The sequence below is a fragment of the Eleutherodactylus coqui genome, chromosome 3 (assembly GCF_035609145.1).
Source record: "Eleutherodactylus coqui strain aEleCoq1 chromosome 3, aEleCoq1.hap1, whole genome shotgun sequence".
In the NCBI taxonomy this organism is placed as follows: Eukaryota; Metazoa; Chordata; class Amphibia; order Anura; family Eleutherodactylidae; genus Eleutherodactylus; species Eleutherodactylus coqui.
The window spans coordinates 3,979,162-3,993,895 of NC_089839.1; the positions used below are offsets into that span (position 1 = coordinate 3,979,162).

The following is a 14,734-nucleotide window of genomic DNA, read 5'->3' on the forward strand; positions in this document are numbered from 1 at the left end:
TTTAACACTGAAATTAAAATTTGCCAGTCTGGAGAGCCACCTTTGTTCTGGAGCTCCGGGTTTTGCTGAAGTTAGATGAGCCACTGGATTATTATCCGTGTAGGCGGTGGATGTTGCAGCTGCTAGGTAATCTTTACATTTTTCAGTTACTAGCCAAACGAATGCAAGATATTCTAACTATAGTTTTGGTCATTTTATTTGGATCCCTTCAGTGAGCGACTAACATAGGCAACTACTCTTTCCTTGCCTTCTTGGACCTGACTGAGTACTGCGCCTAGCCCTTTAAAGCTAGCGTCTGTATATAAATTAAAGGGGAGAGTATAATCTGGATACGGTAGAAATGGGGGGTAAGTAGTTTTTCTTTGAGGATCTAAAAGGCTTGTTCCTCTTCCCAATTTATTTGTAGGGTTTTTTTGTGGACTTCTTTGGAGTGCCCCCTCACGACTTCTCGTAGAGGGGCAGCTACCTGGGTGAAATTAAGTATGAAGCGTTAGGAATGGGCCAATTTCTGACTGTGTCTGTCTTGTCGGGGTCAGGATACACTCCCTCAGCACTAACGATGTGCCCGAGATAGAGTACCTTTGTGTGTAGTAGGGCTTGATTTTTAGGCCGTGATCTACAAGGGTTTGAAACACTTTTCTCAAATGCTATAGGTGGTTCTCATCATTTGTTGAGTAGGCAATGACGTCGTCTAAGAGGACTGACTTGAAGTTTTGGTGACCTAAGCATCTCTCCATTAAACTTTGAAATGTTCCCGGGGCATGCAAAGTCCGAATGGCATGCGATTGAATTCAAATATCCCCATTGGAGTGTTGAAAGCAGTCTTTTTCCTATTTACCTCACTCATAGAAACTTGCCGGTAACCGCTGGTTGGATCTTGGGTAGAAAAGATTTTGGCTGAACCTAGGGCGGTGAAAGACTCTTCTATGCGTGACAAAGGATGAGCGTCCTTATGTGTGACTTCATTTAACTTGCGGTAATCCATGCAAAATCTAATGGCCCCGTCTTTCTTTCTTGGTAAGACTACTGGTGCAGCCCAGGGACCGTAGCTCTCCGGTATGATCGCATTCTCCTTCATTTCCTGTATAATAGTCTTTACTTGCTGATAGGATGAAGGGGGTACAGTTCGGTACCTTTCTTTAATGGGAGCATGGCCATTGGTGGGTATCGTATGGGAGATGCCTTTTACTTTACCAAAGTCCATGCTATGTTGACTAAAGGCAGCTTGCTTCTCTATAGCAACATCTCTGACACCTTGAATTTGGGTGACAGAAGTTTGAGTGTCTCTGATATGAAGATAAATTCAGCCAGGGTGGTGAACTACTTGGCTCTGCATGGATTGACTGCGCCCCCTGCTGGACACTAGTTGTCTCACCATCCAACACATCATCAGGTGACAGTAAGGACACTTGTGCAACGGCCGTGTATTTTTTTAGTTGAATGGGGACGTTTCCAATATTCAGCAGACGGATTGGGTCCTCTCCCGTCTTTTGACTGTGGCTAAACTTGGACAGCCATTAAGAAAGGGTGTCCGTCAATGTGTCTGGGCTCCACTAAGTCCTCATACTCTCGTCCTTCAAGGATGAGCCGTGTCTGGCACCACAATAGGAATTTAGACTCAAGGGGGACTACAACTGGTCTGATAACCTTTACACGGCTCTTCCCTCATAACCCTGCGGGTTGGCAAACCTCTGATGGGCCATTAGTGCCTTTATAGCGGTCTTCAGAAGAGCCTGCTGAGCCTGGGATGCTGCGGGGATGGTAAAGCCTCCAACATCTCTGCATAACAGGTACGGAGGCTATTCATACCCAGTGTAACACCCCAATACACTAACTGTGTGTACGGCTGAGGCCTAGTCCTTGTCACGGTGACGCCACACCCTACTTGGACCTTCCGGATGATATGCTGCAGAAATAACGGAGACAAGTCCAGTATGATTAGTAATATGAGAGTGGGCAGATTTACTAACTTGGGTAATTTGCAATGAACACAGTGGATTACAGTACTTGATGAAAACGTAGTTGAGCAGGAATACAGTGCAGCAGCGGGCAGAGTGCAGTGCAATGATGACGCTTTAACGTCAACACTCTATTATATTTACTGTAGATTGACGACTTGAACAATCTCCCCACTAGTAGATTTGACTGAAGAAATGATTAAGATGAACTGAAGAATTACTGAAGCAGAAGGATAAATGGCTGGAACCTTGGGGCAAAACGTGCTGCCCTCCTCGCTCTCTGTCTGACGTCCTCCTCCTTCCTGACTCTGACGACTCCCCGACTCCCCCGTCTTCTTCTATTTATCACCTCCTCTTTCCTTCCAGCACTTTCTAAACTCCTCCTCCTGCATAGGGACTAATAGAGACGCTTCATGGCCCTTGGGCTCTGCAGCAGTGAGATTAAACCTGCCTGTCAGCCAATGAGGAGCCAGCTGAGATCAGGGATGAGCTCATTGCTAGAGCAGAAGGGGGGACACAGGGTCTCTGCCACAGGCGGCACCTTCTGTATCCAAGGATGGCATGCAGACAGGTAGGGCAGGGCAGGGTGCTGTGTGTAGTAGTGCCCGCTGGGCCACTACACCAGCGTTATTATGGGTGCTTGATTGAGTAGCTCAGCTTTTTCGCTATAACTGTGGGTTCCCAGTACCCGACTATTACTACAGGCAGTCCATGGCTGGCTATGACATTCAGCAACTGTTTTGGGACCGGTACTTTTCAAAATCAAGTTTTTGTATTGTAGTCACCTGTGATCCGGTGTCTAACAAAGCCGGCAACGGTAAGCCATCCGCATAGAGGATTACCTCTGGACGGGGGCCCACATAGAAATCCCATTAGTGGGTTTTGGACCTATTGTTTGTCCGCCCGGGGTACGGTCCTTCTTCCCAGCGGGTCACCCGTTTAAAGCATAACGTGTTATTTCTTGTCCATACCTGCGACAATGTTCACAAACTGGTGATGCATCAGAGTAGCCGCTAGCAGTTTGTTACACAGTCGGCAAATTGCGGGTTAATTCCGCCATCTGCCGCTGCACCTCTAGCAGGGGCTCGTCAGCAGGGGCATTACACTGTTCAGCCTGCCGGCATATGTCACGCTTGTGGGGGCATCTTATCATCCCCCATTAGACTCATGCAGGGTTGGACTCCTCCTCAGCGGTCGGGGGCGCTGTACCCAGTGCTTCTATAGCCAACTCTTTGAATTTTAGAAAACTGCGGTCTGGATGCCGCACAGACACCATCTACTGTTATAAACTGTTCCCTCGGAGCCTGGTCAGCGCCATCGGCTTCTTTAGGGTATTACCACCTTCATATCCTCCTGCAAGGACCATGCATATTCTCAGAGCGTCTCACCCACCTTCTGCTTCTTATTAAAGAACCTCTTCTTTATCTCACACATATCAAATATAGCTTGTAATGCTCAAACATATCCTCCACTGTCCGTTTATGGTCACGCCGCCATGTTTTTACCTCTCTAGCTGCAGCTCCTTCTAACTGTCCCATTAGGATCTCAACTTTCTGTTCTGCTCCTAGTGGATATAATCTAAATACAGCTCCCATCTTTCCCCTGAAATCTCTGAGGGTATGTCTCACTTCATTATACTTGGGCAGCCATGGAGCACCTAGACAGTACGGCATGGTTAATGGCGCGGAACCAGATGCGCCAGGGCCTATCTGAGCGACATCTGCAGACGCTGCGGCAACTGGAGCGGCAGCAAGCGCGGGGTCCGGGGCAGCTACTGGAGCATTAGCAAGTGCTTGTTGGTTGCCGGGTTGATTTGCTTCGCTGTCCGACATTTTTAAACAGTCTTTTACTTTCAATTATGGTTCCTTTAAATTTTTGTGTTACCGCAACCACGTGTGTGCGGCACAGAGGCATTTGTATCCTGTTTGTGATGCTAAAAGCATGTATGCAACGTCATGGGTGGCTCTGTGATCTCTCCTGGCAATGGCGGCAAAGGGGCCTGGCTCCATTGCCGCACAGTGACAAAAAGGGTTTTACAGTTTCTGAATACTAACGGTGGTTTGTCACGTGACGCCAGTACCTCATCCGGGACTCCAAAAGTTAATGACGAAATAACTGACACAAGTACTGGTAGCTTGGATTAGTAAACTGGAGGTGCACAGTTTTACTTCAGCTTAGTTTTGTAATTACAACAAATAAAACAATGGCTGTCTTGCAGCAATGGCAGAAATATTACTTTGAAGCAAATGATACGTTGATCTACAGTTGAATTCCGTATAACACAAGTAAATCTTCAATGTTCTCTCTGTTTGTAGAATTCCCACAGTCCTAGTTATTGTTGGGGTTTCACTGGAAGACTAGAAGACAGATAATGAAGGTGATTTTAAGATGGGCCTCATTCACTTTCCCTGGCTTTGACTTCACCGGGTTTGTGTAACTCACTGTTTAGTAGACCGGTCCCAAACTTTCTCCTCCACTTTGCTGTTGATGAGGAAGCTTGTAAATCCTGACTTCCCCCTTCAGAACATGTTATCTCTGCTCACACTGCAGAGCTCCTCCTGCACGTCTTCCTCCTCCGACTGCCTCTTCCCGAGTCTAACTGGAACCGGGTCGGTAACAGGAGAACGAGGTACAAGGGGTCAGGCGAAGAGGAAGTCAGGTCCAAAGCAAGTGAGTCAAACAGGGCATCAATTCAAGGTAAAGCGCATGTAGCTGGAGACCAAACATACACTGGCCAGTTCAGAAGGAAACTGAGCAGTTTAAATGCTGTCAGAACTCTCGCCCCGGCAGCTGATTGGGGCGGGGAGCTTGACAGCATCAGGAGCCAATCACAGGATGCTGGGAGAAACAGCCCCCGGCGCCTGCTAAGGACAGGCAGCAACAGACAAGCGGAAAGTGTATTTTCCTGCGTTCGTGGTTGCGGATTAATAATGTGGACAGGTTGCAGGTGTCATTAGTATTTACCTCCATGTTGCTAGGTTTACTTTCTGCTGGATGGAAACGGATCTGTATTTGCCCAATAGAAAATACTAGTAAATATTAGGAAATTATGGTACCAGTGTTTCTGGTGGTGCAATTCACCACACAGCTCTTCTACATGGTACATCCATTATGATCCCTACACAGCTCTGCTACATGCATGTCAAACACACAGCTCTGCTACATAGTACATCCATTATGATCCCCACACATCACAAACACAGCAGCTTGATTACCACACAAGACAAACACAGCTTGGCTCCTCCCACAGCAGTGACATCACCACAGGTCCTTCAGCCCACCGGATCTCTGTAGTGGTGGTAGGTCGGTGTCTTGTGTCAGGACTGCTGAGTTGTGTCTGACATAATAGCCGTTCAGTTGAATTCTCATTTTGTTATTTTTGTCCTCCCCTTCCAAGAGCCCTGACTGTGTTACTCTTCTGTCGGTCAGGCTCTGTGTTTTATATATGTTATAGGACCTTCAATGGCATCACGAGGAGGCTGAGCGAGGACATCACCAGGGGTGGAGCATAAGAATCACACACATACATACATACTCACAGACAAGTGGTCGTTCGTAGTTTGATTACCAATGACAACAAATATGGAGGCAAAAATGGACAAAAGTAGTGAATGCTGCAGTTTATAGACTGTGAAAAATACGGCCATGTGAAGATACATAGATATACAACATTCGCTGCGAATTACAGCCAGCAGAATAAAGACCAAATACGCTCGTCTAAGGCCTCCTGCACACCGGCGAGAGCGATATCAGGATGTGATAGATGCCCCGATATCGCTCTCGCAATCCTTCTTGAAGCCATGAAGGCGAGGCCTCCCATCCCAGCGGGGCTGAAGGAATCTCCCTCTGTGGCTGTCACAGCTGCGGCAGGAGATAGTGTTCATCTTCCATTGATTCCTATGGCGCCGGCCGCAGCAGCGCCAGCCCCGTTGAAATCAATGGGAGATGCTAGCGATCCTTTGCCACTGCAGTGACAGCAGGAGACTTTCCGTGGCGAGGATTTTTGGCAGGTTGGGGCTTGAGATATAAGACCCCCCCCCCCCCCCCCCCCCGGAAAATGATCCATGAACTGTAGAAAAATATATATATATTAATGCATCACCTTGGAAGCACAGCCATCTCTGGCGCGTCTTCTAACAGGTCCCCGTCACTCCTCTTCTCTTCTGGCCTGGCATTTAAAAATCCCCACCTCTTAAAAGTGCGGCCTCTGATTGGCTGAGCGCTGTGACCAATCAGCGTCAGCACTTTCAAGAGGTGGGATTTGTAAATTTGTGATATCACTGTGAGAAAATAGTGGCAAAAGAGTCAACGCTGCTTTTTCTCGCAAAACATCACTGCAGCTTGCAATTTTCTTGCGCGTTTTTATTGCACAATTTTGCTGCACTTTTTTAGTGCGAAAGTCATTAGGACTTTCTGATGTTGAAAACACATCGCACAAAAATCGCAAGTTCGTGCTTTGCAATGCGATAAATAGGCTCCATAGGGAAACATGGGAGATAAAAAAACAAAACGCAGAACGACAGCGCATGCCGCGTGTTTTCTTTTCCATGCATCGCAAATGTGAGGGAAACCATTGAAAATCATTGGTTTCATAATTCTGCTTTTCACTCAGTCGCACATCGCACGCAAATCGCCCAATTTTCTAGTGTGAAGCCGTCCTGAAGTGTTACCATGTGACCGAGGATCTGGTAACCCCTGCGCCCCGATGCACACGTTCCACCATCAGCTTCGTCCCGCGGTCCCCTGTAGATTAGTTTGCGCAGGATTGTCTTTGGGATCTCCTTATATCGGTGACCGCGGCGCCCGTCGGGTTCCCTTGTCTTCTCAATAAGCAATGTTTTCCTGATAGTAAATTGACCTTTGAACCGTTGGCTGGTCACTCATCTGTAATTAGGGACCTTTAATGAAGGGGCTGTTAGTGTCCATCGCTGATGTATTCTTCTGCGCACCATCCAGCACACATCCTTATGTCTTGATCCTATGTCTTTTCGCAGTGGCAGCTCCTGATTTGCTGGACCCAAAAGCAGCCGCTCAGAACACCAAACCGAGACTCTCCTTCTCCGCCAAGCCGGCCGTCCTGTCCGTCCGCGAGGAGAGGGACATCACCGTCAATGTGATGAAATGGAAAACGGTCTCTACGGTTTTTCTCGTGGTCGTCCTGTACTTAATCATTGGCGCCACCGTCTTTAAAGCCTTGGAACAGCCTTATGAGACCTCCCAGCGGACGGAGATTGTGATCAGGAAGAACAGCTTCGTATCGGAACACTCGTGTGTAAACGCCAGCGAGCTGGATGACCTCATTCGGGTAATTGTCGCTATTTACTTGTTAATTGGATATTCTCATAGTTCGTTAATGCACTCTGTGGTGGTTTATGTAAATGTATGCAAATTATTTGTATGTCTGGAGATTATTCGCAGATCACATGGAGCGCTGTGTGTAAATGCTACCATCATTTGCTTTTCATCTGAACGATGATTTTTAGTTGAGTTTAAAATCCATTATTTGGCCGGAGAGCTGATAGCAGGGAGCGCATGCTGTAATTTTCCATGGGAGCGCTGGTAACATTGTATTCAGCTGCAGTCCATCAGCAGAACAAAGGGGCTGTATGCAGATAACAGACCACCAGCTCTACTCTGCATGCAGCTCAGGGAGGCTCATTTACATGCAAATGAAGGTAATAAGCATTAGTGCCTATTAATAGCTTATGCAAAATGATCGCTCAAACTGATACTGAATGCTGAGCGATCATCTTTACAAGTAGACGGGGCTTTAATGTTCTAATGTTAAATAATTTGTTGTGAGTTAGGGGGTGATCAGAGACCCCTAAAATCTAACAAAGTAGTTTTTGCGCCATTACAGAGGTCTCCTAATTTACAGAAACATAACCTACTAGGGTCTTCTACATCAACTAAGCGGCGCCCCCATCTGGACCTCTATTTATTAGACTAAATAGAGAGCAGATAGAAGGAGCTTCTCTGTCTCTGAAGGACCCAAGACGCCCGCATTATAGAGAGGACACACTGCCTGCAGCGAGCGCCATGTAATCCTTCCTTTCTCCTGTGGGGGCTCTGCAGGAGAGTTGAGCACCTAAAGGGGACGTTCTGACATGGTGGATTCTCTGTGCAGCGAATCCACAACAGAAAATACTCATCGAATCGTCTGGATTTTTAAGTGAGTGAATTCTACTTGTAAAACCCAGAGACTGACATAGTGAGGGCTTCCGCCGCGCAGGTCAGTTTAGTCTGCAGATTTTCTCTGCACCGCATCAACAGTTTCTTAAAAACCCTGGTTTACTAACGAAAACCAGATTGCGAAACATTATTTATTTTTCCTATCCGTTTTTATTTTCTGATTGCTGATTTTGTTCTATTGTCTGTACATGACTATGGGGGCGGCCATCTTGTCTGTACATGACTATGGGGGCGGCCATCTTGTCTGCGCATGACTATGGGGGCGGCCATCTTGTCTGCGCATGACTATGGGGGCGGCCATCTTGTCTGCGCATGACTATGGGGGCGGCCATCTTGTCTGTACATGACTATGGGGGGGCGGCCATCCTGTCTGTACATGACTATGGGGGTGGCCATCCTGTCTGTACATGACTATGGGGGCGGCCATCTTATCTGTACATGACTATGGGGGTGGCCATCTTGTCTGCGCATGACTATGGGGGCGGCCATCTTGTCTGTACATGACTATGGGGGCAGCCATCTTGCCTGTACATGACTATGGAGGCGGCCATCTTGTCTGTACATGACTATGGGGGTGGCCATCCTGTCTGTACATGACTATGGGGGTGGCCATCTTGTCTGTACATGACTATGGGGGTGGCCATCTTGTCTGCGCATGACTATGGGGGCGGCCATTTTGTCTGTACATGACTATGGGGGCAGCCATCTTGCCTGTACATGACTATGGGGGCGGCCATCTGTCTCAGCTGAAGCTAACAGCATTTAGAGATGTGCTTTACAGCAGCCTCATGGGTCATAGACACAATAGACAGTAGGGAACCTATTGACGTTTATGGGAGAGTGTTGTAGGCATGCTCTGTGACCTCTGCAGAGAGGGGAGGAGGTCAGCTGTGTCAGACTACTATTAGGCTTAGTGGTCAATGTGAGAACTGCAGGATTTCAGGATTTTTTTTAAATCTAGGTAATGATCAAAAATTTAAAAAATAACGTAACCATATTAGGTAATTTTCTGAGGACACATTCCCTTTAACAAGAGGGTGGCTGACTTCAAAGGGGAGATCAATAATGTAGAAGGAACGTGGCCCTACATCTCCTTCCAAGTTGTGAAGTTGTGGAGACCAGAGATTGGAGCTCCAGATTTGATTATTCCCAGTGCATTCTGGAAAGAGTGAAGAGTCGCTGTGAGTTAGACAATTGGGGGGGGGGGGGGGGGGCTGGGTTCAGCTTGGTCTAGCTGCTTGAAGGACGTCGCATGATGGTGCATCAAAGTTATACACTTAAGACCCATTTAGACACAAAGATTATTGCTCAAAATTCACTCAAAAGCCATCTTTTGAACGATAATCGTTGTGTGCATTTAAACTGCAAGATAATTGCTCAAAATTCACTTAAACAGCAGTTTGAGTGACAGTTTTGAGCGTTCACTTTGCATAAGCTCTTAAGTAGCTAATTAAGAGCTTATTAGTGTCTAAATAAATGGCTTCTGCTGTATACAGAAGACAGCAGGAGTGCTGTCTTGTGTATACAGCTGCTGTGTTCTCAGAGAGCTCAGCTGGTATACAGCTGAGCGCTCCAAGCGGGGTATGCAGAACACCGCTAGAGCGCTGTCTTCTGTATATAGCTGCTGTAACCAGCTGAGCAGGGTATGCAGTAGACAGCTGGAGGGCTGTCTTCTGTATACAGCTCCTTTCTTCTCCGCGCTTTCAGCTGATGTCCCGCTGGGAACTGCCGGCAGGATACCAGCTGAGAGAATCTTATCAGCGCTGCTGGCTGAGATATCAGCCTGCGCCGCTGATAAGAGTCCTAACTCATTTCTAAAAAAAACTAGAAGTGAGCGATGAACGAACAGTGCATGATGGTCGTGCATTTAGACACAACAGTTATTGCTCAAAAGACGGCTTTTGAGCGAATTTTGAGTGATAATCGTTGGGTCTAAATAGGCCTTAAGTAACATCTTGTAGAGTATATGTCATCACAAGAATTTTGACTTTTAGAAATTTGGAAGTGACAACATGGAAGAGGAGAGCAGCCATATGTTGAGCTGCAACACATGCTATATGTACAGACCGACCAGAGGAAAAGCCAAACTTCACCAGACAGAAATGTAACCTTGTGTCTCTACTGGAGGAAAAGGTACATAGTCTTCAGAAGAGAAAAGATACATTGTAACTCATTAAAGGGGTTGTCCCGCGAAAGCAAGTGGGGTATACACTTCTGTATGGCCTTATTAATGCACTTTGTAATATACATCGTGCATTAAATATGAGCCATACAGAAGTTATATACTTACCCCCCCCCCCCCCGGTGTTGGCGTCCCCGTCTCCATGGCGCCGACCGAAGTCTTCTTCTCCCTCGATTAGACGCGCTTGCGCAGTCTGCCTCTCTGTCCCGTTGAATGGGGCCGCTCCGGCGTGCTTGCGCTGCACAGGTCTTCTGCGCATGCGCAGACCAGCTCTCCGGCGCGAGCACGCCGGAGCGGCCCCATTCAACGGGAGAGAAGAGCAGACTGCGCAAGCGCATCTAATCGAAGGAGCAGAAGGCTTCGGTCGGCGCCATGGAGACGGGGACGCCAACATTGGGGGGGGTAAGTATATAACTTCTGTATGGCCAATATTTAATGCACGATGTATATTACAAAGTGCATTTATATGGCCATACAGAAGTGTTTAACCCCACTTGCTGCCGCGAGACAACCCCTTTAAGGAAGAGGAGAATTTCCTTGACAGCAGAAGTAAGTCTTCGGAATGTAGAAGGACAATAAACATTCCGTGTATCTCCAGAAGCCGAGGAATGGAAGCATGTGACCCAAAGAAGCCGGAGGATCAGGAGTCAGCCAGCACCCATACTGCTCGGGTACCAGGTACTCACGCTGAAGCCGAGGAATGGAAGAGCTACATCAAGAAATGACTTTGCCAACAAAAAAACAATCTAGTAAGGATTCAGAATCATCTTGGATGCAGAAAAAGAAGTGCTGTTGTGAAGAAGAGGAGGAGAGTGCTGGTTGTGGGGGATTCCCTACTGAGAGGAACAGAGGCCGCTGTCTGCAGACCTGACACCTCACGAGAGGGCTGCTGTCCTCCAGGTGCACAAATCACAGATGTGTCTGATAGGCCATCAAGACTCTTCAGTCCTCCAGAACACCACCCATTCCTACTAATACATGTAGGGACAAATGACATTGCAAAAAAGGACCTTGCAAGTATCTGCAGAGACTTTGAAGACCTTGGAAAGAAGGTGAAGGAACTAGGAGCTCAGGTGGTCTTCTCATCTATCCTCCCAGTGGATGGCCATTGAATAAGAAGATGGAACAGGATTCTAAAGGTGAACAACTGGCTACGTTGATGGTGCCGTCAGCAAATATTTAGATTTCTAGACCATGGAGTGAATTACCTATATGATGGACTGCTTGCTAGAGACGGGAAAAGTCAAAGATGCTATTGAATGTTTATAAGATGAAAATGGTGAATTGGTTAAAAATGATGTTGAGAAGGACGAACTTTTGTATTCCTATTTTCTCTCAGAAAGTAGATGTAAAATCAACTGATCTCCCCCGTGCTCGGAGAACAGAAGTCCCAGAAGAGTGAAAAAGAGCAAATGTTGTCCCTATCTTCAATACAGGGCAGAAGATGGATCCAGGAAACTACAAGCCTGTGAGCCTGACTTCTATACCAGAGAAGGATCTTTAAACAAAGTATTAAACAGCATGTATGCAAGTACTTGGATGAGAATGGAGTCATTTACCAGAGCCAGCATGGGTTTGTAAGAAGAAGCTGGCTCTGGTTAATTACTCCATACATGCTGTTTAATAATTTGTGGACAATCTTTTCTGGTATAGAAGTCAGGCTCACAGGCCTGTAAATAAAGGGGAGCTCCACCATTCTGCAGGGTAAAACTGTATCATGGAGGAGCGATCTTATTTACATGGGACTCTATATTAGAGAGCAGTAATGCGACATGTATGGAAGTACAAGCGATCTGACTTATTACAGCGACCCGGCAGTGCTGGGTGATGGCGGAGGCTGATTCTTCTTCGTGGCGGTCTCTATTCTTCAGTTTATCAGGTTTCTCGTCTCTTCAGCTGATTTTCCATTTTCTGTAAAGAGAAATGAACGTGCGATAGATGAATAATTGTTTGTGTTGGCTGCTACTGATGGCGGCGCGGCGAGAGACGGAGACATTTCCATAATACTCCGGTGTGACAGCCGTGCGGTGGCCTCGCACATAAAGAGACACGGAAAAACCGCTTTCCTCAGGCTCTCTGCAGGCTCCCAGTAGATTCGCTGAGTCCTCAGTGCAGGTGGAAAACTCAACGCAATATGTGAGACGTCTCCGACGCGGCTGGCGCTTTTACTTCAGAATCGCCTATTTTTGGAGTAACAAGGTATTTGTCATCTTAACCCCTTCAGGACCGTCCAACGTATCTACGCGGTCTGCGGCCCTGAAGTGTGTATGGAGCGGGCTCAGGAGAAAGTCCGCTCCGTACCCGGCAGCCATCAGCAGTTTCTGGTCGCTGACTAACTGCCACGATCAGAGTTAGCTCTGTTTGCAGCAGTTAACGGTTTAGATGCCCCGGGAGCAGGATGATACTCGACCTCAACTCTCTAGGGCCACTCTGACAGAGGCGTTTGGGGGAAAAACGTAGCGTTTAAATACGTTTACAGTGTTTTAGAATGCCGTTTGACAGCGCTTTTAATGCACCCCATCATTTCAGTGGGTCATGTGATGCGTCACAAACGCACTGAACGCACGAAAATAGAACATACAGCATTCGTTTAAAGACGCGTTAGAAACTCTTCGCTAAAACGCTTGTCTGAGAAGTCCCATTGAAATGAATGCAGGCTCAGCTTAGTGTTTTTAGCGGGTCTTACAAACGCCTGTGTAAGGGTGACCTTCATCTGGGTCCCCAGCGGCCACTCCATTACGGATCAGCAGCATCTCCTAACCACGTGTCTTGCTGCGCCATTACAATCCTACTAACTACCATAAACATCACACATTACTCAGCCCTCAGGCTCAGGACTTCTGTGGTAGCACTCATCTGGGGGCGGCCTCCACCACTTTAACACAGTGTGTAAAGTCATGTGACCTCTCTATGAAGGTCCTCAAACATATGCAAGTACACCCTGGTAGAGAGGAACATTAGAGGGATTTAACTGCCTACATTTGCATGGGCAATCTTATAGGCCGTACAATGCTCCCTGGGGAGAAAGGTCTGCAGAGTAGTTCTCCTGCCACAAAGAAGGAAATGGTGTCTCTAGCGCCATCTATTGGCAGGCACCTACCCTGTCGGTCAGTGCCCCACCCATTACCAGGCATTGCAGCATGGGCTGGAGCTTGTTTGTGCGGTTTATGATGCTCTCTGCAGCCTCTTTGGGTTGCGCCGCAGCGTGATGTCTCGTTGACTCTTCCACTAGCAGCCCGCTTCTTCCTGATCTGGTGCCCCGGGCAGAGGGCACCGCAGCACCTCACATACCATCGTTTGCCCTGGGACCCGCACCATGCTTGTTTTGTGCAAAGTGTGAAGCCAGGTGTGAGCCGGCCGATGGGAGGACAGCAGTGGAGCGGGATGACGGCCGCTTGCGCCTCTCTTATTCCGCACTCAGCACGTTTAGATCTGCTGTTCTCGCCCCTCGGACGCCCGCAGTCGCCTCTCTTATTCCGCACATTTAGATCTGCTGTTCTCGCCCCTCGGTCGCCCGCAGTCGCCTCTCTTATTCCGCACGTTTAGATCTGCTGTTCTCGCCCCTCGGTCGCCCGCAGTCGCCTCTCTTATTCCGCACGTTTAGATCTGCTGTTCTCGCCCCCCGGACGCCCGCAGTCGCCTCTCTTATTCCGCACTCAGCACGTTTAGATCTGCTGTTCTCGCCCCTCGGACGCCCGCAGTTGCCTCTCTTATTCCGCACTCAGCATGTTTCGATCTGCTGTTCTTGCCCCCCGGACGCCCGCAGTCGCCTCTCTTATTCCGCACTCAGCACGTTTAGATCTGCTGTTCTCGCCCCTCGGACGCCCGCAGTCGCCTCTCTTATTCCGCACGTTTAGATCTGCTGTTCTCGCCCCTCGGACGCCCGCAGTCGCCTCTCCTATTCCGCACATTTAGATCTGCTGTTCTCGCCCCTCGGACGCCCGCAGTCGTCTCTCTTATTCCGCACATTTAGATCTGCTGTTCTCGCCCCTCGGACGCCCGCAGTCGCCTCTCTTATTCCGCACATTTCGATCTGCTGTTCTCGCCCCTCGGACGCCCGCAGTCGCCTCTCCTATTCCGCACTCAGCACGTTTAGATCTGCTGTTCTCGCCCCTCGGTCGCCCGCAGTCGCCTCTCTTATTCCGCACGTTTAGATCTGCTGTTCTCGCCCCTCGGTCGCCCGCAGTCGCCTCTCTTATTCCGCACGTTTAGATCTGCTGTTCTCGCCCCCCGGACGCCCGCAGTCGCCTCTCTTATTCCGCACTCAGCACGTTTAGATCTGCTGTTCTCGCCCCTCGGACGCCCGCAGTTGCCTCTCTTATTCCGCACTCAGCATGTTTAGATCTGCTGTTCTCGCCCCTCGGACGCCCGCAGTCGCCTCTCTTATTCCGCACGTTTAGAT

At 48.3% G+C, this 14,734-nt stretch overlaps 1 protein-coding gene across 2 annotated transcripts in view; it reads left to right on the plus strand.

Moving 5' to 3' along the window:
• The window catches only part of KCNK2 (potassium two pore domain channel subfamily K member 2), a 166,923-nt gene that overhangs the window by 14,783 nt on the left and 137,406 nt on the right, over positions 1–14,734 (plus strand). For both annotated transcript variants that reach the window (XM_066594460.1, XM_066594461.1), the window contains exon 2: positions 6,953–7,263. In XM_066594460.1, the coding sequence (XP_066450557.1) occupies positions 6,953–7,263 (311 nt within the window). The remainder of the gene's footprint in view (positions 1–6,952; positions 7,264–14,734) is intronic.